At 45.3% G+C, this 23,167-nt stretch overlaps 3 protein-coding genes across 4 annotated transcripts in view; 1 reads left to right on the top strand and 2 right to left on the bottom strand.

Moving 5' to 3' along the window:
* Window positions 1-4,928: 4,928 nt before the first annotated feature.
* LOC307202730 (olfactory receptor 2K2-like) lies at window positions 4,929-6,608 on the top strand. The gene has a single exon (XM_079952913.1). It carries the CDS (start codon window positions 5,001-5,003, stop codon window positions 5,934-5,936), a length of 936 nt encoding a protein of 311 aa, XP_079809039.1. The 5' UTR covers window positions 4,929-5,000; the 3' UTR covers window positions 5,937-6,608.
* Window positions 6,609-6,946: 338 nt separating this feature from the next.
* EEF2KMT (eukaryotic elongation factor 2 lysine methyltransferase) lies at window positions 6,947-17,512 on the bottom strand. 2 transcript variants are annotated; one of them, XM_079952616.1, is made up of 8 exons: window positions 17,113-17,511; window positions 12,978-13,040; window positions 11,992-12,072; window positions 10,956-11,057; window positions 10,289-10,422; window positions 8,886-9,196; window positions 7,835-7,984; window positions 6,947-7,610 (listed from the first exon to the last, which is right to left on the bottom strand). In XM_079952616.1, the coding sequence occupies exons 1-8, from the start codon at window positions 17,239-17,241 to the stop codon at window positions 7,510-7,512; spliced, it is 1,071 nt and encodes a 356-aa protein (XP_079808742.1). In that variant the 5' UTR covers window positions 17,242-17,511; the 3' UTR covers window positions 6,947-7,509. The 2 variants fall into 2 exon arrangements, with proteins under 2 accessions (XP_079808742.1, XP_079808743.1); XM_079952617.1 differs by lacking the exon at window positions 11,992-12,072 and having other exon boundaries at window positions 17,113-17,512.
* A 1,154-nt stretch (window positions 17,513-18,666) lies between these two features.
* LOC307202526 (ectonucleotide pyrophosphatase/phosphodiesterase family member 7-like) overlaps window positions 18,667-23,167 on the bottom strand; it is a 29,823-nt gene continuing 25,322 nt past the window's right edge. Inside the window, exon 5 of the mRNA XM_079952593.1 lies at window positions 18,667-19,727. Within this exon, the coding sequence (XP_079808719.1) occupies window positions 19,667-19,727 (61 nt within the window). The 3' untranslated portion in view covers window positions 18,667-19,666. The remainder of the gene's footprint in view (window positions 19,728-23,167) is intronic.

Below are 23,167 nucleotides of genomic sequence, written 5' to 3'. Positions count from 1 at the left end.
AAGCACTCTGGATGGCTTCCAACATATATAAAAACATAACAAAACATTAAACATTAAAAAAACTTTCCTATACAGGGCTGCCTTCAGATGTCTTCCAAAGGTTGAATAGTTACTTATCTCCTTGTCTTGGGGGGGTCGCATAACTCCATACCCTCCAACATTTTTCCGATGGAAATAGGGATGTCCTAAGGAAAAGTGAGACATTCCAGAATCAAGTCTGCCATCTGGCTAAGGCTGATTCGAGTCCAATGACATGGAGGGCCAGAGACAGGCAATGCTTTCCCAGAGTCTTGGACTTGACAAGGGAGCATTAATAGCTTGGGATGTCCGACTGATGTGCCTTCTCTCATTGGACGCTAATGGTTAGATAAGGAGTAAAATAAGATGCCTTCCAAATATTCTGAACTACATATGGTGCAGTTTTTTAGCGTGTTGGACTTGAATTTGGGAGACCAGGGTTCAAACCCCCATTTGGCCATGACCCCACTCCACCCATGAAGCTCACTCGGTGGCCATGAGCCAGTCACTCACTCTCAGCCTAACCTACCTCTCAGGATTTTTATGAGGATAAAATAGGGAGAACAATGTACACCAGCTTGAGCTCTCTGGAGGAAAGGTAGCGTATAAATGCAATCAATCAATCAATCAATCAATCAGTTTGTGAGCCAAACTTTAGCGTAACCTTATTCCAGGCAGGTTTATATAGGCAAAGATGGTTGTTCAAGTAACTTGGCCCCAAACTTTAAAAATGACACCAACACTTTGAATCCATACCATGGGGTGTGGGGTGGAGGTGTAAGAGATAAAAGAGGACACAGAGCAGTTTTCAATGGAGGCAGAGACAGCTGAGTTTGGGGACTCTGAAAGCTCAGGGGAAAAACTTACTTGGAGATCTGTCCCACCCTCTCTAGAATTCTCTGAAAGTGCAGTATGTTTATTTACTGATCTGTTTAAAGCACCTATACCCTACTTTTTAGCCCAGAAACAGCCAATGTGGTTCCCTCCAGTTGTTGCTGGAACCTAACTCCCATCAGCCCCTGACAGCATAAAGATTGGGCTTGATTTGAAATGTAGTCCAGCGAAATCTGGAGGGAACCACATTGGACATCCCTGCTTTAGGTAAAAGATCTGCAACTTCCAAGAACTGGCACTGAGCTTGATTTTTTTACTCCTCTCTCCCCATCCCCTTTTCATGGTGTGTCTTTTATTATTATTATTATTCTTTGCCTCGGGCATTTTAAACCTTTCTGCTTTTTTCCTGTAAGCCACTCTGAGAGTCTTTTTAGCTAAAGAGCAAGGCTTGCAGTGCCTCAGGCTTACCGTCTGAAAGACACAAGGAAAAAAGGAGCCAGTTCTTAAAGTTACAATTCCTATAATGATCAGTGGCTGCTGACAGTGACATTTGGGGGAGAGCCCAAAACAGTTTTTCTCTCCACAGAGGTGATGCCCCAATAATGAGAGGTCTGGGTGCCAGGGAGTGAAGTCACAGCATGAGGTACTGAGCCATAGGGTTTGAAGGGACCACAAGGAGTATGATTGATATATGGCCTCCAAGGCCCTTTGAATTCAAATACTCCAGGGGTAAAAGACTTCCCTGGAAGACCAGAACCAGATCAGTTCCCTTCACCATAGCCTAGCCCTCTGGGGTAAGTAACAAAAAGGCATTGATGAGAGAAGTAATTCCAGAGAACGTAAGGCATTGCCAGGATTGCTAGTCAGTTAGAAAAACTCAAGTAAAAAAAAATTACTTGGAACTCTCTCCTCATTCTAGGAACAATATCTTCTTGCCATTTTTTTTAAGCTTTAATGATAGTGAGCCCAAACTAAACCCTACTTAAACGGCCTCAGATGCTGAAGGAAGTGAGTGATGCAATGTTGAGGGATTTTGGATTTCTATAGTTCCCTTCCATGAGATGTACCTTTAACTCCCTCACCCCAAATCCGAAAATATACCAAATTGTCATGCAGAGGCAAATGAGGCTTCCATGAAAAGCGTTCTGCATAAGGAAGGCACTGCTGAATATTTGGAACGGACATCTTAAGTTCAATCACCTTGTTGTATTACCAAGAGATGATGGAGAAGGAAACAAAAAGAGAATTAAAGGAATCAAACATGTATGTAAGTGTTGTTTATCATTGTTGGTTGGTCAGAATGTATTCCTGGCTCAAAGTTTTATTTGTGAAATAATGATTGTTTGGGTGTATTTATCTGGGAGCAATGATTTAAGAAAAATGTCTTCCTTCAAGGAGCCTTTTGTCCTGTTGATGTTGCCAATGAACCCCAATTTCCTGCTAAGGAACCTCTGCACAATTCAGAGGACCCTGGAGAATATGTTTAAGGGCTGGAGAGGGGAAATATTATGCTTGTAGGAGCTTCCTATTTTCCCCCTTTTTGCTAGAAATTCACCAACTGGACCCAGGTTCAAAAGACATACACTTAGAATTAAATTTTGAGCACTGGGATTTGTTTGGGAACAAGATTGAGCTCACAACCCTTCCACACAGAAATCCACTTCTGATTATATTTTATACATTTCAGCAGTATGATTTGGAGGGAGCGAGGAGTTGCTACGTTACTGCCATTGTCAAACAACTGAGATACGGAAATCCTTGTTGAACTGCTTGAAGTCATGATAACAAAACTGGAATCAAAAAATTGTTACACGCTAACATAAATACAGATGGTATATAATATTTTTTTGTGGAATTCAATAACAATTTAAAGCAAGCAACAAACACATTTTTTATCTAAACCAAAATAATACAAACATAGTGTTTACTGACCCAACAGCAGCAATCTGAGCAGATCTAACTCACAACATATCACAAACCTGTTTTGACCTATAAGTAGATACATACTTTTTCTGTTTTTTTAATTGATCTCACAAAATTATTTTTATATACTGTATGCATTTATGTTAGTCTGAAACAAATTTTTGATCTCGATTTCCTTTTTATCGCATCTTCAGTTTGTGGGGACTTTTGTACCTCTTGATCTGCTTCAAGTCACTCAGAAATTAACACTTGCCTGGGAATCTACAGTGCATCTACATGGGAAGAGCCATAGCTCAGAGATAAGAGCATCTGCCTTGCACGCAAAAGTCTCAAGTTCAACCCCCAGCATCTCAAGGTAGAGCTTGGAATGTTTCCAGCATGAAATTTTGGAGAGACATTGCCAGTCTGTGTGGACAGTACAGACCTGATGGACCAGTAATTATAAGGCAGCATCCCATGTACCTTCTATCTGCTCAGCTGTTTTAGGGCATACGCTCATCTGACCTGGGGTACCACTGATGCTGTTCTCCACATGAACTGGGAAGGCATTCCTTCACAGATGTGGTTTCGGAAGAGGGTTGGTTGTGGATTTGCAAATGTGGGTTAGAAACTAAGACAGCTAGCCGTGAGCAAGCCATCTTCAGGGGTGCTATTTCACCACTACTAATCTTCAGAGTGTGAAGAACCATTAATTAGCTTCCAGTGTACCCAAAAATTTGCTGTTTGAAAACCACTGCCTTTAAGAAAATGTGTTTCAGGAGGGAATTACAGATGCTCTATAACGCTACCGTTCCATTGTCTAAGTAGATGGATGATCAGGAAACAAGAGACGACAGTTTAATTTTGTTCTCAATATGCCAGATATCACATTATGTACCAACAATTTACAACTGATCCCACCTTGCTAGGAGCCCACCTATTCCCAATGCTAGAGATACAGAAACCAAGTAAATATACTGTACTTGGGGACCAAGTAAATGGGGACCAAGTAAATATATTTATTCCTGCCTGCAAATCTTTCCAATGATGGTATTCTTTCATTCCTGAACCCAACAAATGTGTGCCGATGTCATTGTAACAACATCTGAAAACTTTCATGCCCAAAGGGTTTATATTTCAGCTCAGGGGTACTGTTTGCTGTGAGCCAAATAACTTACGATCAAATGAAATGTTATCTTAGCTGCATATTGCTTTCTCTCTCTCTCTCTGTGTGTGTGTTTGCTGGCAAAAATGCCAGCAAAAAGGTGGGTGATCCAGATCTGTGGAATTGTGGCTGTTTCACAATTTCCATTTGCTGGAAAAAACAACAACACACCAGTGCTTAGCTCCTGAGTGTATCTTTTCTTTTGTTTACTGTGGTGAAATATCTTTGCAGTCTTCTTCAGCCACTGACTTTGTTTTTATCTCCCTGGCTTAGGGTGTTGTTTGGGTTGCAGCCTTAACTGATCATTTCACACCCATCAGCACCATTACGAGATTCCTTTAGTGTACACCCTGAGTACAGATGCACACTCACTTCTGCTCTCAAAGGTCAAGCTAAAAATTATTATTTGTTTAGAGCATTTGTATCCCGTTCCTCAGCCAAAAAGGCTCCCAGATTGGCATACAGACAGTCAATTCAGACAAGACAGTCTTGGCTTGCAAGCTTACTACAGTCACACAAGGGATAAAAACAGGGAGGGACGAACAGGTGGGAAAATCAAACTCAACACCAATTCTTAAAACAGTTGCTCTTGGAATGACCAGCCGGCACACTTCAGGCGTAGGAAGCGTCTGATGTGTGAATGTTACAGAAAAGTGTGCACAATTTTTAAATAAATAAATAAAAAGCACCTCCAAGAGGCTGCTAGTTTGACTGGAGTGGTAATGATGAAGAAGTACGGGGTCTTCCAGAATTTTTCCAGGTAGTGGACTGAGTAAAACATTGAACATAGGAAGCTGATTTATACTGAATCAGGCTATTGGTCCACCTAGTATTGTCTTCCCTGACTGGCAGCATTTCTTCAGGGTTTCAGGCAGGGGGATCTCTCCCAGACTTACTTGGAGGTGCCAAGGATTGAACCAGGGTATCAGCTGCCAGTCAGTGTAGACGATGCTGAGCTAGATGGAGCAATGATAGGTCCAACGAAGCAGCTTCTTATGTTCTTCTGGAATATCTAAGCTTGATCCTATGGGAAATGTGACTTCTCCCTTCTTGCTTTTTAAGGTAGGTACTTGTGACCAGAATGGAAAGTAGGAACCTCACTATTTTCACCGAGTTCATCCTCCTTGGATTTCTGGGCCACCCCCAACTGGAGATCTTCCTTTTTGTGCTTGTGTCCGTGATGTACACAGTGACCCTCTTTGGAAACATCTCCATATTGACTTTGACTTGCTTGGATTCTCGCCTCCACACTCCAATGTACTTCTTCCTCAGCAACCTGGCCTTCTTGAACATCTGCTACACATCTGCAGTGGTCCCCAAGATGCTGGCCAACTTCTTAGTGGCAAGGAAGACCATCTCGTACCAGCTGTGCGCTGCGCAAGTGTACATCACGCTCTTCCTGGGGGCGGCCGAGTGCCTCCTCCTCCTGGTCATGGCATTCGACCGGTACGTTGCCATCTGCAACCCTCTGCATTACACGATGGCAATGAATAAAGGCACCTGCCTCGCTCTGGCCATCGGGGCCTGGCTTGGCAGCTTCCTCATGTCCGTGGTCCCTTCCTTGACCATGAAGCAGTCTCTGTGCAATTCCGTCATTGACCACCTGTTCTGTGAAGTTCCTGTCCTCCTCCAGCTGGCTTGTCCCAGCGACGACACATCCCTCAATGAGACCATGATGGTGGCAGGGAGCACGTTCACCTTGCTCATGCCGTTTGTCTTAATCCTGCTGTCCTATGTCCGCATCATCTTCGCCATCCTCCAAATCTCCTCCACGGATGGGAAGCGGAAGGCCTTCTCCACATGCTCGGCTCACATCACCGTGGTGACCATCTACTACGGGAGTGGGATGTTCATGTACATGAGGCCCAAGGCCAGCTACTCAGCTGAGAAGGACAAGCTGATCTCTCTCTTCTACTCGGTCATCAACCCCATGCTGAATCCCATCATCTACAGTCTGAGGAACAACGATGTCAAGGAGGCCCTCCTGAAACTGCTGAGGAGAACCAAAGCACCTTGAGCAAGAAGACAGGGGTGGAGCATCTCAGAACCCTGGGGCCAAATGTAGCTCTCCAGCTCTGTCTGGCCCTTCAGACTCTCCCCAAGCCATGCCCTCTCCCTGTCCCCAGATCATACCCCTACTTCACACCCTCCTTGAGTATTTTAGCCTGGCTGGAACGCATCCTTGAATTCTGATGGTGCCTCTTGCATGCCTGGATGGAGGATAGAGAGAGACATGTGTGTAGAAACTAGCCTGCTCCAGAGGCTAGGATTTGAACCAATGGCTTCAAGTTACAAGAAAGGAGAATCCGACTAAACATCAGGAAGAACTTTCTGACAGTAAGAGCTGTTCAACAGTGGAGTGGACTCCCTCAAGAGGTGATGGACTCTCCTTCCTTGGAGGTTTTTAAGCAGAGGTTGGATGGCCACCTGTCTAGGATGCTTTAGTTGAGATTCCTGCATTGCAGGGGGTTGGACTAGATGACCCTCAGGATCCCTTCCAATTCTATGATTCTATGAAGCGGTGCAACACAGCTTCCCACGTGCCTTTGGAGGATATGGAACTCTTGTGTGAAGCCTATTCTGTCATGCTGTTTTATTGTCTTAATTATTTTACTAATTAGCTACCATCCCTGAAACATAACTTTAATAAGTAGCTACAGTAATTGGTAGCATGATTTTGGCCTTCCTTCCTTCCTTCCTTCCTTCCTTCCTTCCTTCCTTCCTTCCTTCCTTCTTTCTTTCCTGGCACTTTTACAACTTCTCATTGAGGAACCTCCGTGGTGGTCAATGTGACAGGACGCAAAGGCTGCAATAATATCAGACACTCACCTGCTGGGAGTAACTCCTCTGGGTGATCCAGATGCTGAGGGTAAGGTGGTAGCAACTGGGGAGGCCTACATTAGGAGAAAGGAACCTTTATTCAGGTGAGGGCCACATTGCCTTCTGGGGAACCTTCTGGGAGCGCACGTTGGTGGTGGGCAGAGCAATAAATTTAACTTTGACCTTTGCACAGAAACAGCTGTTGGATTTTTTAAAAAAGTCATTTTTATTAATTTTCCAAATTATTACAAATTAAACCAAATTTATTTAATACAATTTCTTAAAATCAGGTTTCCCACTCCTGTTTCAAACATATGATCATCATCATCATTTCCTTCCATTGCTGCAACATTTCTTATTTAGAGTCCAGTTGACATCCTTCACTTGCCGTTAAACAATTATTCCAGCAGGCTGCTCTTTTTCACCTTACAAACAGCACCTCGGTTATGTACAGTCACAGTTGCTGGATTTTTCGCTCTGTTGCAAAGCTTAGTAAACCACTTTTGTGAGTTCAAAAGTGTTGTTTGAGTTCTTCTCCTCTTCTTCATCTTTTATAAAATGCACCATATTGTTTTAACTCATATTCTGGTAGAATTTGCTTTTTCCTTCCCCAACAGATTTTATTAAAGTTTGAAAGAAAATTCAAAAGTTAGTATGAGATATCAAACAGTTTTAGTAGAAACTGTATGCAGATATTTAACAGGTCTGTGATGGCATAATAAAATTTGATGGATTAATGATAAAATGAGTGTTTTAGAGAAAACAGAAATTTAAACATGCAATCTTAGAATTGTTATATTAGCATGTTGGTCATAAGAGAAAAGATTCTTCTGAGGGCTGGGGACAACTTGCCATCTGATCCCAACTTTACCTGGAATGAGAGACAGGAAGAAAAGGGGTTACACTCAGCAAGGCTGCCAAAATGTTCCTCATCCCAATTTATCTGCAGAACCTAGAGATTCAGATTACCTGGACCACATGCACTCCATACATTTAAAGTACTACAATGCCAGCTTAAACAGTCACGGCTCCTGCCCCCCCCCCCAATATATTCTGGGATCTATAGCTGGTTCAAAATTCTGAAAGGACACCTACCAAGCTCTGTTTGAAACCGGCAGTAAGTATCTGGGTTTCGAATTGTGCAGGTGATGTAGACTTCTGGGGCCTCCCCATCACCGTTGCAGCTGGAAAGCTTTTGCAGAATGCCAATAAGGGACTGTGTCAGCTCCGGATCATATACCACATCTGCTTGGAAAAGGTGCATTCAAAAAACAGACACACAAAGAAAATGAAGAAAGCAGGAAGTACATGGGGGAAAATCTGGGAGAAAGCTATTGGATAGAGTCTTTACTGGCTGGCAGGCTAAATTTTTATCTCCTCAACCCCTGGGCCCCCCAACTTTGAGAGGTGGGCAGGGTCATCCACCTGTCAGTCTCCTGGTGTCATAGTGACATCAGAGGATGCTGCTGTCTGAAACCCCAAATGGTCAGACCCTGGAGTCCAGTTCTGGGCGCCACCATTTTTAAGAAAGATATTGACAATGTGTGTGGAGGAGGGCAACTGAGATGATCTACGTGTTTGGAAACTAAGCACTATGTTGTTGATTATATAAATAGTATGGGGATTAAAAAATTAACTGCCTGGTCTTGCTGGAGGTACCACACTGGAGCCGCTTGTAAAAAAGCCCACCTCTGCTTTACCGCAAGGCGATAACCATTAAGCTGTGGCAAAAACAGCAGAGTTCCACATATAATAATGGATCGTGAATACAGTCTTTGAGGTAATATGCTCCAGAGATCTTCAGGACTCTCAATGTAAAAAAACAGGATCCAGGGGTTAATGGGCAGCCAATGCAGATCCCTGAGGACTGGCAAGATTTGCACCCGATTAAGGGCAGTGGCATTTTGCACCAGCTACAGCCTCCAGACTAGTCATAAGGGAAGCCCCACCCACAGCACATTACAGTAGTCTAAACCAGGCATAGGCAAACTCGGCCCTCCAGATGTTTTGGGACTACAACTCCCATCATCCCTAGCTAACAGGACCAGTGGTCAGGGGTGATGGGAGTTGTAGTCCCAAAACATCTGGAGGGCCAAGTTTGCCTATGCCTGGTCTAAACATAACACTTGCATTCAGCGTACTGTACCTGCAGCAATGATGACGTCAGGGCCCTGAAGTTCTGCCAGCCGTTCTTTTGTAACTAGGTTCCAGTCAAGTTCTGCTACGGTTATTTCAGGGCCCTGGAATCCAGGAAGCTCAGCCTCAGAGATCTCTTCTTTTGCCACGCCATGACCGTGACTTTTAGGCGGCAGAAACAGGCCGTTCAAGCGGATATTCTCCGACAGCTGTTGAAGAACACACTCGTGGTGATCGCTGAATGTGTACGTCCTGGGATGGCAAGCTTTGGAAATTGCAATGCCTGTCAGTCCGGTCCCACTTCCTAGTTCCAAAACACTCCTAAGAAAAGAGAACAGGAGTAAATCATGTTAAAGAAGACGAGGATATTAGCAATAAATGTAGGAAGCTAAAGGTTTCAGGGAGGTAGCTAAGCTGAAAGCAGGTTTTTCATATATTCAGATCCCACATTTTCAAATCATTTTTGGGTTTCAAGCATCTTTGGATCAAAATATACAACATACGCACATACATATACAATTTTCTTATATATATAAACCTTGGGGTGTATCCAATGGCCTTATGCAAGGACTTTTGTGTGCACAGCAGAACTCCACTCTTTTTCTCTCCCTGTTTTCCCCTTCACCCTCCCCGAATTTGCTTTGGGGGGGGGTTAGGGGACTTGAGAAGCGGGTGATGAGGGAGGGAGAGAAAGCCCTGTTGCACAGCCGAAAGTCCTTGCACTGAAAGAACAACTGCATTGAATATTACACTTTTTTTGGTTGACCACGCCTATCCAGACATGTACATTTTTACGTGGATTTAAAATGTAATTTTATCTAATAACATACATTTTAAAAAATGCTTTGATTTTGAAAAAAAAAGTTAGGCTAGCTTCTTTTTGAAGTCCAATTTCCTTAGCCATTTTAATGGATATTTTATATTTTTATATCCCACCTTTCCTCTAAGGAGCTCAAGGTGGTTCTCTTTCTCCCGATTTTATCCTCACAGCGACCCTGTGAGGTAGGCTAGGCTAAGAAAATGACTGGCCTAAGAAAACTCCTTAAAGGCTTTGACATTTTAATTGGTATATAAATCCTGTTAAATAAAAATAAATAAATATACCGCCAAATACTATTTATTTAAGTCTAATCATAAATTTATTAATATATATATCTAGACATGCACACACCACCTTTCCTTATCAGTTCCAAAGTGGTTGACAAGATATAGTAAAACAGCATTAGAAACAACAATGACTCAGAATGTCAATACCACCGTGGAAAAAAAATGTCAATACCACCGACGGCAAAACTAAACTGCCGTCTGGTTTGCATTCCAACAGCTCCTCACAAACCTCTGCATGGATCCCAAGGCTAAGCCCTGACCAGCACTGGGGTCTGCCTATGACCGAGCACAACAAGAAATAGCTACCTGTTGCAAAAAACTGCAGAATTCTCCAGCGCCCATTCAGCCAGGAAAAGACCAGCATCCCACGTGACAAGGCCTGTGGTTCCCCGTGAAATAATTGCTACGCTCTCACAAAGTGTAATGGCATCTCCAGAGGGCTACCAAAAAAGAAAAGAGAGCAATACACCATAATATTTTAAGAAAACACTTAAATACCTGAGCACTCCAAATCATTTCCCAATGTAAAATGCACAGAAAACAGTAGATCTAACAGAAAGGTAACACATATAGAGTTCTGCCCTGATGGTTGCAATTCATACCCAATTATTTTTATTGTATAATTATGCAATAGTCTTATAAAGGTTGCCTAATCTTAGAAGGGGGGTTGACTGTTACTATCATGAAGGAACCCTGCACCTCTGACTTTCCCACTACTCCACCGGCTAAGATCTGGCAGTCCTGGTTTCAAATCCCCACTCAGTCATGCAGCTCACTGGTTGATCTTGGGCCAATTGCTGTCTCTTACCCTAACCAACCTCGCAAGGTTGTTGTGAGCACAAAATGGGGGAGGAACCACATATTTCACCTGTTATGTAGTGAAGAGCACTTTGGAGGAAAAGAGGGATATCAATGCAAATCCATAAAGAAAGGTCACCCACAGTACACACAGAATAAAGACATTCTTATTTACCAGTAAATAGCTTTTATAACACTGTGTGGTTTCTTCAGTGTTTAAGACATCCCCAATTGCTTCGTACAGCTGTTCCAGAGGTTCAGCACCCATAGACTCATGCTGCATGGAAAAATGAAAGAACCAGAAGTCCAGTGATCTTTGAATATCACACAGGCAGCAAACACAGTTGTGGGTTCATGTTGCAATTGCAGAGTGCAGCTGTTCTGGTTTCCAGCTGTTCCGTTCCATCTTCCCTCCCACATCTGGGCACCAGCATTCCATGCATACTGAGCATGCTCAGTCCTCATTGAGCTGTTTTGGGGAGGTTCCAAGCCTCCCACCCCCAGAGTGAGGGTTCTTTCCTATAATAATAATAATAATAATAAATTCTATTTATTTCCCGCCCTCCCCAGCCAAAGCCGGGCTCAGGGTGGCTAACAACAATAAAATAATACAACATTCCAAAATCATTTCATTATAAAATTAATTCAAATCAAATTGATGGCAACCATTGGGCTAGAGTTCTGTGGAGATTGCCAAAGGAGGGAGTCAGGCTGTGCCCTGGCCAAAGGCCTGGTGGAACAGCTCTGTCTTGCAGGCCTAACCTCTCTGTGGCCTGGGACCTTCAAGATATTTTTGTTTGAAGACCGTAAGTTCCTCTGTGGGACATACCAGGAGAGGCAGTCCCGTAGGTACGAGGGTCCTAGGCCATATAGGGCTTTCCTACAAGTCACATAACCCAAATAGTCCAGCATCTTGCCCTCACACCGGCCAACTGGGTGCCTATGGGAAACTGACAGGCAGGAAGCGTTTTTGACTGAAGAGTGGGTATAAAATTCTGCAAATAAAATAAAAAATATAGGATCAACTAGTTCCAATCAGCAGTCCGGCAGCTGCATTTAAAACCAGTTGAAGTTTCTGTACTGTCTTCAAGGGGCAGACCCACAAAGAGTGCCTTAGAGTGGTTTAATCTCCAGGTGATGGAGATTAAACCATGAAGGACTGAACTATCAGAACTTCAATGGTATAAGCCATATTACTATCATATTTTTACCTTCTTAATAAGCTCTGATAAGAAGCATCTTCTATACTTCACTGAGAGAGGGTACTTCAAGCACAGCGGGTGAAAAACAGTCTGAAACAAATAAACGCAAAAGCCGATAAATGCAACACACTGAAATAACTGTGTGTGTCCCAGGCCAAAGTAGGGGTAGCCAACCCGCTGCCTCTCCTGATGTTGTTGGCTCCAACTCCTATCAGCCGCAGATAGCTAATGGTCAGGGGTGATGGGAGTTGTAGTTGTAGAGGAGTTGGCTACCCTCGGGCCAAAGTAACACACACAACTATATGTTACAAAACATGTTGGAAAAGTGATGATGTAATCATTGTAATTTAAAGCAACAGGGAAACCTCTTTGGACATATAATTGGCAGGATTTAGCTGGCCAGCTAACGCTATTATATTATCCAACCAGTTCAGCTTCTTCTTCTATTAGAGTCTAAACCTCATAGATGCAGGATAACAGGCCCAGAACAGACCCATGGATATAATCCAGGCAGCCCCCCCTCCCCCACCAACCTACACTATTATAATAGGTGGAAGTTTGGGTGACTGACTGCTGCCTCACAGCATGGATTCACTGCCCACTGAAAGGAAGCGTTTCAGAAAAATGATAATTTTGGACCCCTTTTCCACCCAACATGCTTATTTCCCATGTTGTTTTACAGAGAAAAACCCTCAAACGTTAAATTCCCCACCTGTTTTCTGGTGGCACAGTCTTTGAAAGGCTCTGCCGCATGCCTTTTTCTGAAGATGTAGATCAGTGTGAAGATGCACTGTTGCTTGCAATATGAAACTGGTCACCCCTCCTCCCAAAGCCCCCGAAACAAAACCCAAAGAGAAAAACTCATCACTAGAAAAAGTGGTAGAGTGTCTGTGAGGGGCCAGATTCACCCGCAGCTGCCTAACCACCTCAGTTTCTTCACAGTATCTAATTGCATATGGAGCATGAAGTATATTCAGTTATCCATAGATGTTTACCTTCTGTAAAACAGTCAGCAGTGGCGAGGAGTCTTCTGAATTCTTTAGTATCTGTTCAAGATCCTAGATCACAAGAAACATAAATGATCAGGTAAGGTGTGTGAGGAGGGAGCAGCAAAAAGGTATTGTGGCACCCCAACTATGAATTTTATTATGGCGTAAGCTTTTGCAGACTAGAAAGTGGGTTAAGACTTTGTATAAGTTATGGACACAGTTGGACAACTTTTGAGAACTGTCCCTCTGCAAGTGTGTGTGTGTGTGTGTTACCCCTGGGCTAATGCTGCCTTTTGCATACGGTGAATCTAGCCACTGGATCTGCTCCACTTCCATCTGCAAAGCCCCAACCTTTCATTTGCATAGCTCTGTCTTAGATACCACTTCTTGGTTACACTGCTTGGAATTTTTGGAAGTTGCTTCATGGAACATAGGATGTTGCCTTATAATGAGTCAGACCATTGGTCCATCTTACACTGACTGGCAGCGGCCCTCCAGGGTTTCAGGCAGGGAATCGTTCTCAGCCCTACCTGGGATTGAACCTGGGACCTTCTGCATGCAAAGCAGAAGCTCTGCCACCGAGCTATGGCCTCTTGTTACCCAAAGCAGCTAGGAAATAATGGAACGCAACAGGAAAGGCAAATGTAGCAATTAGCAGAGTTATATTTAATTCTATTTATTGTGTGCATTTGTAACAGCAGTTGCTGCAATGCTGCTTTTCTGATCTACGCTGGAAATATTCTCTGGTGGTTTCAGTTGCTGAAATTAAACTCTTTTGTTGTTGCTGCTGCTTTAAATTACCAAATGCTGTTAAAAGATGAACTTTCTGGAAAAGAAGAAATCGCCCATATTTAATTTTACTTTGCGGGGAGAAACAACTTTATTAAAAAACTAAATTAAAGCAACACACTCTGCTACTAGCATACCGCACAAGAAATGCAGAGCTCTGTGCAGGCATAAGGGGCTAATGGAATTTCTCAGCCGATGCAACACTGCATTTTGTTGGTTAAGGTTTTTTCTTTTTAAAAGAGTGAGATTGCAGGTTCAATCTGCAGCAGTTTGGCTGGTAGAGACTCCTTGCCTGAACTCCTGGAGAGCCTCTGCCAGTCAGTGCAGACAATATTGAGCTAGATGGACCAATGGCAACTACCTCAGTTCCTAGGATGCAAATCTGTGTCACGGGCCTGTGGCTCAAGTCTTTTTAAGTACCAAGTAATGGCCGTGAACGGGACGCGGGTGGTGCTGTGGGTTAAACCACAGAGCCTAGGACTTGCCGATCAGAAGGTCGGCGGTTCGAATCCCTGCAACGGGGTGAGCTCCCGTTGCTCGGTCCCTGCTCCTGCCAACCTAGCAGTTCAAAAGCATGTCAAAGTGCAAGTAGATAAATAGGTACCGCTCTGGTGGGAAGGTAAGCAGCGTTTCTGTGCGCTGCTCTGGTTCGCCATTAGCGGCTTAGTCATGCTGGCCACATGACCTGGAAGCTGTACGCTGGCTCCCTCGGCCAATAAAGCGAGATGAGCACCGCAACCCCAGAGTCGGACACAACTGGACCTAATGGTCAGGGGTCCCTTTACCTTTACCTTTAATGCCCCTGAACAGCACAATCTCATGCATTTTTACTTAGAAGGAAGGCCCACTGTGTTCAATGGGTCTTATCCTTAGAGATGGTAGGTCCTCCCTAACTGGAAGTCTTCAAGGAGTGTCAATCTGCTAACTATTGGGGATGTGCCAGCTGTACATTTCCAGCATGGAGCAAGTGGGTGGATTGCATTCAATACCCCTCCAACACCAGGCTTCTCAGTGCAGGGACCCCTGGAGCGTTTTAAAGAAGTAGCGGTTGTGTTCAAGGTGGTCAGGAGCTACTTTTGGCAGCTATTTTCATATCCGCTTATTTAGTGATAAAATAATACAGTGGTAAGCTGTCACATTCAATATTGCTGAGATGAGCTTGTTGCAAATCATATGAACGCTTGAACGAAGAAAGAATTTTTAGACTCGATCATTGATCAAAAGCGACAAGGATGCTTACAGAACATTCATTAGCCTTAAATACGAGTCTTTTTTGTTTGTTGCCTGGTTATCTTAAAGAGGTGGGAGAAACCAGCAGTCCTCCCCCACACGGGTCAAATGCAGGAGCAGCTCTAGCACCCTCTGCCTCCCACTTCTGAGGTTCTTATGTTTAGGATTCCTAAAGGAAGGTCTGAGAGTATCACGTACTGCTTCACAGAGAATGAGTTGAGCAAGCTATAGGTGGCTGAGCACCTGCTTTTCATGCAGAAGATCCCAGGTCCAAGCCACAGCATCTCTAGTTAGGGTTGGGAATGGTTCCTGGTCTGAAGAATCATAGAACTGTAAAGTTGGAAGGGACCACGAGGGTCATCTAGCCCAACTGCCTGCAATGCAAGAATCTTTTGCCCAACACAGAGCTCAAACCCACGACCCCGAGATTAAGAGTCTCGTGCTCTACTGACTGAGCTACTCTCACCCCGGAGTCCCCAGAGAGCCACTGACACACAGGGTAGGCAAATACTGAGCTTGATGGACTAATGGTCTTAACTGCCTTATACATTAGTCCATCAAACTCAGTGCTGTCTACCCTGACTGGCAGTGGCTCTCCAGGAACTGTTTCAGATCAGGAATCTTTCACACCACTAACTGGCGATGCTGGAGCTTGACCTGAGATTTTTCTAGCCCTTCCCTTGGAAGTTCAAAAGTTTTTGCATTGGATTTGGCTGCAACTCAACCACCGTTGAGTTCATGTCCAGGTTAATTAAACCCCTGGGTAGACGGTCCAATTATGGATTAAGAATAGCTTTTCCCTTTTAAGCCTTTCTTCCAGGAGCGGATTAGGTAGTGTATCTCACAAAATGGGAGAGACGCCAAGGCAGGTCACGCTCAGGTTAACCTAGGATCGAACGGGCACATTATCTATTTGTCAAAAAATTTCCTGCCTGACCTTCAACTAAAGTTCCGGGTGGACAATTTATAATAAAGTGCAAAATGAAACTATCTGCAAAGAAGGTGTAAAGCTACAGCTATAGCAGTATGGAGAGTCATGTTGACAACTGCAGGTGGGGAGAGATTTGCTTGCAGGCGTCCCAACCAGGGGATCTGTTCGGCCACTGTAAGAATAGAATGCTGGACCAGGAAGGCCACAGAAGTACAGTTGTACCTCGGGTTAAGAACTTAATTCGTTCTGGAGGTCCGTTTTTAACCTGAAGCTGTTCTTAACCTGAGGTACCACTTTAGGTAATGGGGCCTCCTGCTGCCCCTGCATGATTTCTGTTCTCATCCTGAAGCAAAGTTCTTAACCCGAGGTACTATTTCTGGGTTAGTGGAGTCTGTAACCTGAAGTGTCTGTAACCTGAAGCGTCTGTAACCTGAGGTACCACTGTATGTACTCTCTGATGCATTTAAATTCGGTGGCTACTAGCCATGGTGGTTGCAACTTCCCGTATCAGGGACAGTATATATCTGAATAGCAGTTGCTGGAGAGTGTACAGTGGTACCTCGGGTTACATACGCTTCAGGTTACAGACTCTGCTAACCAAGAAATAGTGCTTCAGGTTAAGAACTTTGCTTCAGGATGAGAACAGAAATTGTACTCTGGTGGCGCGGCAGCAGCAGGAGGCCCCATTAGCTAAAGTGGTGCTTCAGGTTCAGAACAATTTCAGGTTAAGTACGGACCTCCGGAACGAATTAAGTACTTAACCCGAGGTACCACTGTACTCTTGTATACAGGGATTCTGGAAGGCCATTGTGAGAATAGGATGCTGGACTAAAGCGGCCTTTGGTTGATCCAGCAGTCAGGCTCTTAGCAGCAGATGCTGGCTGGGATTAAACTGTGTCCGGGGAAAACTACTCTGTGCATGCTCTCAGCTGTTGCTCTTTTTATTTAAAAAAAACCCAACACTTCTGTCCACGCGGCCGATTCTTATTTCAGCCAGTAGCAGACCAAAGGCTCTGTCTAAGGCTTTTCTCCTAATGCAAAGGACTGCTCCTCTGTCCCCAACAAAGCCCTTCTGCCGCCCCGCGAGCAGAACCAGACTCCTCCGTTCTCATCCTCGCCCAGTCCCCTGCTTCCGCGCAAGGCACGCCCAGGCCAGCCCCCGACCGCGCGTCCTTCGCTCCGCCTCCTCACCTCCCAGGGCAAATCGCGCAGCCGCTTCCCGGCAAGGAAGCCGCGCTGGAAGCGGAGCGCCACGCTTTCTTCGGGGGCTTCTCTCGGCTCGCGCGCGGCGCGTTCCTGCCGGGGCTGTTGCTCCTCCATCGGCGGCGGCCGCTCCTCCTCCTCCCGCTCCTCCTCCGTGCGCGCCGGCGGGCGGGCTTCGTAGCCGCGCCTCCTGGGCTCCGGAGTCCGGCCTTCCGGAACAGGGGGGAGGATCGCCGGGCAGCCCCGGTTTGTGGGCTGGCTGGGTGTCTAAAGCGGCGTGTAAAATTCCCCAGGTTTTTGTTTTAATTCCAGGTTTTTTTTTTCCTTTTGCGAGCGGCTAGTAAATAGGGAAGAGAGTGCTTTGTGGCATGCGCAGAGTGGCATTTCGTAGATAATAATAGTTATACTTGGGCGGTGCAGTCTACCCATCCCCAAAGTAAGGTAAAGGTAAAGGGACCCCTGACCATTAGGTCCAGTCGTGGCCGACTCTGGGGTTGCGGCGCTCATCTCGCTTTATTGGCCGAGGGAGCCGGCGTACAGCTTCCGGTCATGTGACCAGCAAGACTAAGCTGCTTCTGGCGAACCAGAGCAACGCACGGAAATGCCGTTTACTTTCCCGCCAGAGCAGTACCTATTTATCTACTTGCACTTTGACGTGCTTTCGAACTGCTAGGTTGGCAGGAGCAGGGACCGAGCAACGGGAGCTCACCCCGTCGCGGGGATTCGAACTGCCGACCTTCAGATCAGCAAGTCCTAGGCTCTGTGGTTTAACCCACAGCACCACCCGCGTCCAAAGTACCAAATGTTTATGCACATGTAGTCTTGGGTGTCAGACCTCTACTCCAAAAGGTGTGCCCCAGCCCCTCTATTGGGTAACCCTGGAGGAGGGAGACACGGAGCCTCTGTACATTATTTTGGCAGGTATATGCATTTTATGTGCCCCCACCTGCCCAATATGTGCATATGGTTCGTTGGACAATTGCATTGCAAAAATCAAAGAAGTGTGAGTTCCATAGGCTTGCCATGTTTTGGTTCGCTTATTGCATTGGGTAGTGCAGATTAGGCAGGTTTGATGTGAAATGTGAACTAATGAGAATTTCTCTCCCATTGCTGGCTTGATGCAAATATTTGCTTTCACCGCTGCTGTCAAAGGGAGCAACCAGTTGATAGCGCTCAATTGGTGTGTTGAAACAACAGACGGTTTATGAGCTTGCTTTCTTCTTCTTCGCTTCCTGTCCCGTTTCCCCTTGTGTCTTGTGTGTTTTAGAATGTAAGCCTGCAGGCAGGGACTACTTTGTTTTAATGGGTTGTATGTAAGCTACTCTGGGGGCATTTTTGGCTGAAGAGCAGGGTGCAAATGTACTAAATGCAATACATACATACATACTGACAGTGGGTTTTTTCTGGGGGGATGCAGGGATACGCATACCCCTAAACATTTTGTGAATCTAAGTTTGGCCTCATTGAGGGGCAGTATTTCAATATGAGTAGGAAAATTAGAGTGTCCCAAAACATTTTTTAAAGAAAAAAAAGCACTGCATACTGATTTGCTATCTGTTTTATTCCAAGAGGCAGCAAGACATCCCTTATTGTGGGGTGCACTTAAATGTTAATATAACAATGTGGGTGCAAATGACACCTCGCTATGTTCCCTTGTTAAATCAGCCCTTTATATAGAAAAACAAATTTTCGTCTTGGATTGAACCAAGGCAAAGCAGGTGCTCTCCCACTGAGCCAAAGCCCTTCCCCAGTGGCTGAGATCTCATTTACCCAACTGCTCAGTAAGCAAAAAATGTATGGCTACCAAAAAAAAAAGGGGGGGGGGAGGGAAGGCAAGAGGTTCCGGGGGGCCAGTGCCAAAGATTTCTATACCAGCCCCTAACAACATCCCTGGAGCTTGTGTAGATAACTTTGGGGGTGTTTTTAAGTGCACCCCTACTTTTTCAGGAGCAAAATGTTATTGGGGATGAGGTCAAGTCTGTAGCAAAAGAATATTACTTGGAGCATTGAATCACTGAGATGGGGGTTCTGCTGCTCCTGTTTTTGGTCAAGGATGTGGAACCAGGCTGCTTCTCTGGGAGAATTGATGTTGCAATTCCCCTCCCCCCGAAAGGCAAATGGGTGTTTCCTGCCACCCTGTCCACCTTGCCAGATCACCTGGTGCCAAAGCCAATGATAGGCAGAGTCAACTAATGCTTGTTTTGTGCCCATCCTCCCCACCCCCCCAACTAAGTCTACAAGGGCACCACTGAGGCTAAGGATGATGGAGATGATAGCCAGGGCCACCAGCCGCCCCTGAACTGGCTGTAAGTAAGAAGGCAGGGTGGGTGGGGGCTGATGGAAAATGAGGGTGGGGCAGTGCCCCATTCTCCCTAATGAACCAGCCTCTGCTGCCCTGCTGTGGTTTGACATGGTACAGTCCATCCAACCTCTCAGAGGACTCTTTCAACACCTCATGAGCATCTCATTCTGCAGGGTGTGCAACCTAAGCCTTGGACAACGTCATTCCAAGAGTGCCTTCTTTGAACATGAAAGTGAGTCATCATAAGCCAGTTGACGGCAGCGCTGTCTTTTTCATTTCTTCGGGATGCTCATCTTTCTTCCTGTAATGGATGGGAGCGTTTGGAAAGAGAGAGAGAGAAAATCAGATATGATTTGGAGAGTGTTTTTGGTATTCAAATAGAATTTAAAATTAACTTGCCTTTGGAGGGGAGTGTTTCATTGCACACAGCAGGGTTTCTAAATTTGAGAACTGTCATTTTAAGGTGACACAGAACCTCTTTAACAGCTCAGAGCAGGTAAGATTCCTCTAGGGGCACAGCAAAGACAGAACTGCGAGTGGAACCTGAAACTTTTACTGCTTGCTGCAAGTTGGCAGCCCCATACAGACATCTCTTTTTATTGTGCATTCATGATTATTTGTGCTCATGGCATCGGGGTAGTTATATGCACCCTGCTTTTAATACTATTTGCACCTGCAAAAGTTTTGGGGCGGACATACTGCTTGGTTTCCAATCAATGCCCCTTACCTTCCTGCTGAAATCCCACAGCCTTTTATACATCAAATGTTCTGGTTGTTGTTTTTTTGTCCAGCCTTTGTCGGACAATGATGATAATGAGGTGACATTGGGGAAGCAGCACAGAGCAACTAATAAAGCAGAATGAAGTATGGATGGCGTTGTATCAATTCATGTGCTATTATGGCATCAGTGGCATGCTGCAGAGCACACTTTCTCTGGAAACCTCATGGGGAAGCAAGATGTTGCAGTGTTAATGCTGTGAAGCCTCTCCAGCCTATGTTCAGGTTGTTTATAGGTGTACATAAAGGCATATATCCCAAAGACATTGCAGTCTCTATTGACCGTCTTCCTAAGGAAATCGAACCCTGGGTATGTGCTGGGACCCCCAGAATCTCTTGCTGCTTGCATATTGGGGTAATGAGCAACAGTACTAGGTAATAGATTTTTATACCTGAGCTAGAAGCATAACAATTGACAAAATTTTTTTTTGTTTTTTTTAAAAAAGAGACTTTATATTGCTCTGCTCTGGCAAAGCTGTTCACAAAAAGCTGATTGCTTTCCCATTTCACAGCCCACAAAACCAGCAAAAAAACATATGTGCAATCTTTGAAAATGCGTTTTGAATGGACGCGTTTTGCTGCTGTTTACGTAGAGCGTTCTGGCTTCTAACAGATTGCCGGAGTCGTTTCTAGATGCTTTTTATCCAGAGATAGATGATATGCTTAATAAAACATCTGCTATGCTATTGTTAATTAGGGATTGGAAATGGTGTCTATGCAAAGGGAGAGAAAGAAAAAGAAAAGAACCCACAACTGGAGATATATTTCAAGTTAGGGAGTAGTGGAATAACATTATTTAATGAGATGGCAACTAGCTGTAGTCTTGGTCGGATCCTGGCACACTCAGGAAGGCAGGAAGTATTTCAGCTAAAAGCACATGCCTATTAATGTGGACTTGTTCAGGGCTGACCACAAGCGTTTCTTTCTCAAGATCCAAAGGCTGTTCCTGTTTCTTGCTGAACCATGACCTGGGAGACTTGGGTTCAAATCCCTACTCAGCTATGAAGCTTACTGGGTGACCTCGGGCCAGTCACTATCTCTCTGCCTGGCTTACCTCACAGGGTTGTTGTGAGGATAAAATGAGGAGGGCAGAACCATGTACACCACCTTGAACTCCTTGCCACTGGGGAGGGGAAGGTGGTGCATAATTAATAATACCTGGGCGGCAAAGAGGCAGGGGTGCTAACTTGAATAAAAAATTAGGGATGCCCAGGTAAGCCCTGCCCCCCATAATCGATCACATGACACGGTGCACACATACTATTTGAATGGCAATGGCCATCAACTTTTTGGGGCCCCCGTCCCCCTCAAATATTTTATTGAGGGGCCCAAAAACCCCTTAAGGGACACAGGTGGTGTTGTGGGTTAAATCACTGAGCCTAGGGCTTGCTGATCAGAAGGTCGGCGATTCGAATCCCTGCGACGGAGTGAGCTCCTGTTATTAAGTCCCTGCTCCTGCCAACCTAGCAGTTCGAAAGCACATCAAAGTGCAAGTAGATAAATAGGTACTGCTCCGACGGGAAGGTAAACGGTGTTTCTGTGCGCTGCTCTGGTTACCAGAAGCGGCTTAGTCATGCTGGCCACATGACCCGGAAGCTGTATGCCGGCTCCCTCGGCTAATAAAGCAAGATGAGCGCTGCAACCCCAGAGTCGTCCGCGACTGGACCTAATGGTCAGGGGTCCCTTTACCTTTACTAAAGACCTTTTGACCCCTAGGAGTTGGCTCCTATGCAAGGAGGTATGGGCTGCATGGAGGCACTAAGGGTGCCAATCTGATGGTGCATCCATAGAATCCTGACCCCGCTGCCACCTTATTGCATCCAAATAAGGTCCGGTGATGCCAGAGCTGGCAGGGTGGCTCTGTTGTGCCACACTGGCTCCTGTGAGATTTTGACCAGCTTCGGCCCATCTGAAGCTGATAAAGGCTCGTCTAATCTTGAGCCCACGCAGAGCAGTCCACACAGCAGAAGGATAAGCAGTATGTGCCACATTCTTAAGTTTATTTTACACTCTATGCTGAGAGAATACAAACATGCATCTTGCCTCTACGAGAGCAGAGAAGCAAACTACTCTCGGAAACAAAGAACACCGAGAGAACAGTGAAAAACAGGAAACCAGTGAACGTCACATCCAGTCTCCCATTCCTGTGGCAATCCAACAGTAACTCTGACTGTGGAATGCAAAACAATGTCTTGTGACTGCAGTTGCTGCTCAGTGAGGGAAATAGAAATCAACGGCTCCCACTCATCTGCACATCTCAAGACGAATGTATGGACTGGGACGTAGCTATCCGGCAGGCAAAGCTCTCAGTATGGTCTGAAGGCACACAAGGCTACCCCCTTGCTAAAGCCCAGTGGGTCCTGGTTTGATTGGTGCCTGGAACAGGGAGCTGCCTTACTCTGAATCAGACCACTGGTCTATCAATGTTTGTCGCAGTGCTTTTCTGGATGGATGTGTGTAGAAAATAGCCTAGGAACATAAGAAGAGCCTTTGGATCAGACCAGTAGCCCATCTAGTCCAGCATCCTGTTCTTACAGTGGCCAGGCAGATACTGGTGGGAAATCTTGAAGCAGGATCAAAGCACAAGAGCCGGTTTTCAGCAAGTGGTACTTAGACGTGTTGGCCCTGATCATGGAGGCAGAGTATAGCCATCCTTGCTAGTAGCCATGAATAGTCTTATCCTCTAAGAACCTTATCCTTGGCACTACTTCTGCACAAAGGCAAAATTAGCCTTCGTCGTTCCACTCACTTTGGCCCCTGGCCCTTCCCATCACTGGTGTCTGGCCCCCAGAAGGTTGCCTAAAAGGTAATGTGGCCCCCCTCAGCCTGAAGAAGGATCCCTACCCCTGCAGTTAGGCCCCTCTGTTTTTTTGTATTGTGTTTCTGTGCTGCATCTGTGCAAGCGGGGGGCGGGGGGGGGTAGGGTAACGAAGCAGGCAAATTGCTGTATTTTCTACTGCATTC

Source organism: Podarcis cretensis, assembly GCF_951804945.1.
Source record: "Podarcis cretensis genome assembly, chromosome: 14".
NCBI lineage: Eukaryota > Metazoa > Chordata > Lepidosauria > Squamata > Lacertidae > Podarcis > Podarcis cretensis.
Note: the sequence above shows the minus strand (reverse complement) of the source record. Positions and strands in the feature narration are given on the sequence as shown.